General features: G+C 44.7%; 1 protein-coding gene across 1 annotated transcript in view; it reads left to right on the top strand.

The window, feature by feature from the left end:
• Positions 1-1,199, top strand: part of kif13a (kinesin family member 13A) — a gene marked incomplete in the record, with an annotated part of 62,538 nt that overhangs the window by 51,932 nt on the left and 9,407 nt on the right. Inside the window, 3 exon segments of the mRNA XM_014008778.1 lie at positions 158-334; positions 403-495; positions 570-722. Of these exon segments, the coding sequence (XP_013864232.1) occupies positions 158-334; positions 403-495; positions 570-722 (423 nt within the window).

The following is a 1,199-nucleotide window of genomic DNA, read 5'->3' as shown; positions in this document are numbered from 1 at the left end:
GATATATACCGTGAAGGGATTCAATTTATCAATTTATACCGTGATATGATTCTGAGGTCGTACCGCCCAGTCCTACATCTATATAAAAAACACAATTTGAATAGTTTCACTACATCTTCCTTCTAAAACCAACAGTTCCTCTGACCCCGCCCTCCAGGTGTTGGCAGTGTGCTCCTGGGACTCGTCCATTCACGATTCTGTGCACCTGAACCGGGTCACCTCAGCCAGCGAACGTATCTACCTGATTATTAAGGCCACGGTGCAGCTCAGCCACCCTGCCTCCATGGAGCTGGTGCTCCGCAAGAGGATCGCTGTCAACATCTACAACAAACAGGTTGGTGCTGGAAAGATGGAGGCTAACAGCAGCCGTGTTGTTTTTACTCATTATTAGTTTTTCCTCAGAGTTTCACGCAGAGCCTGAAGAGGAGAATGTCCCTAAAGAACACGCTTTACTCCTGTGGAGTCATTTATGAGATCGTTTCCAACATACCAAAGGTCAGTCGTTCTGCCAGCGTACCGGTGCGTCGACGTGTTGGAGTCGGTCTTCACCGTGCCGCTTTGTTTCCCAGGCCTCAGAGGAGCCGGAGGAGAGGGAAACCTTGGCCCTCATGGCAGCTCGCGGGGACAGCGAGGAGACCCAGGACGGCGAGACGTACATAGAGAAGTACACCCGAGGAGTCCTGGAGGTGGAGAACATCCTGAGCCTGGAGAGGCTACGACAGGTGAAGCAGCGCAGACGCCCTGGAGCACAAATTCACGTTCCTACTTCAGGACGACACAGTGCGAAATGAGCAGAGGTCTATAAAGTACTTGAAAAAAATAACGGAGTAAAAGTAAATTTGGTCCTTGAGAAAGCCAGGCAGAGTAATCAAACACAGATCCACAGATTTTTGTTTCACTTTGGTGAAGTTTCCCTTCTGTGTGTAACAGAGTTGATGCAATCCACTGTAAAAGTGACAAAAACAGACAAAGTTATTTTACTGCAGTGATTAATTTGACCTATATGTGACACATCATATCAAAATAAGGATTAAGTCAAATTTGGACAAAATTACCTAATTACATTTTAAGATTCTTGGCTTTAAAAGCTACATTTCGATACCTGGATCATTCTGATATCATAATAAAATCCATAAATATGACTTAATTTGTCGTGTTGGTTACAATAATACATAAATATTTGGTCTGAATCCTAATTT

The sequence above is a fragment of the Austrofundulus limnaeus genome, unplaced genomic scaffold, assembly GCF_001266775.1.
Source record: "Austrofundulus limnaeus strain Quisiro unplaced genomic scaffold, Austrofundulus_limnaeus-1.0 Scaffold52, whole genome shotgun sequence".
In the NCBI taxonomy this organism is placed as follows: Eukaryota; Metazoa; Chordata; class Actinopteri; order Cyprinodontiformes; family Rivulidae; genus Austrofundulus; species Austrofundulus limnaeus.
This window is presented reverse-complemented; position numbering and strand designations above follow the sequence as displayed.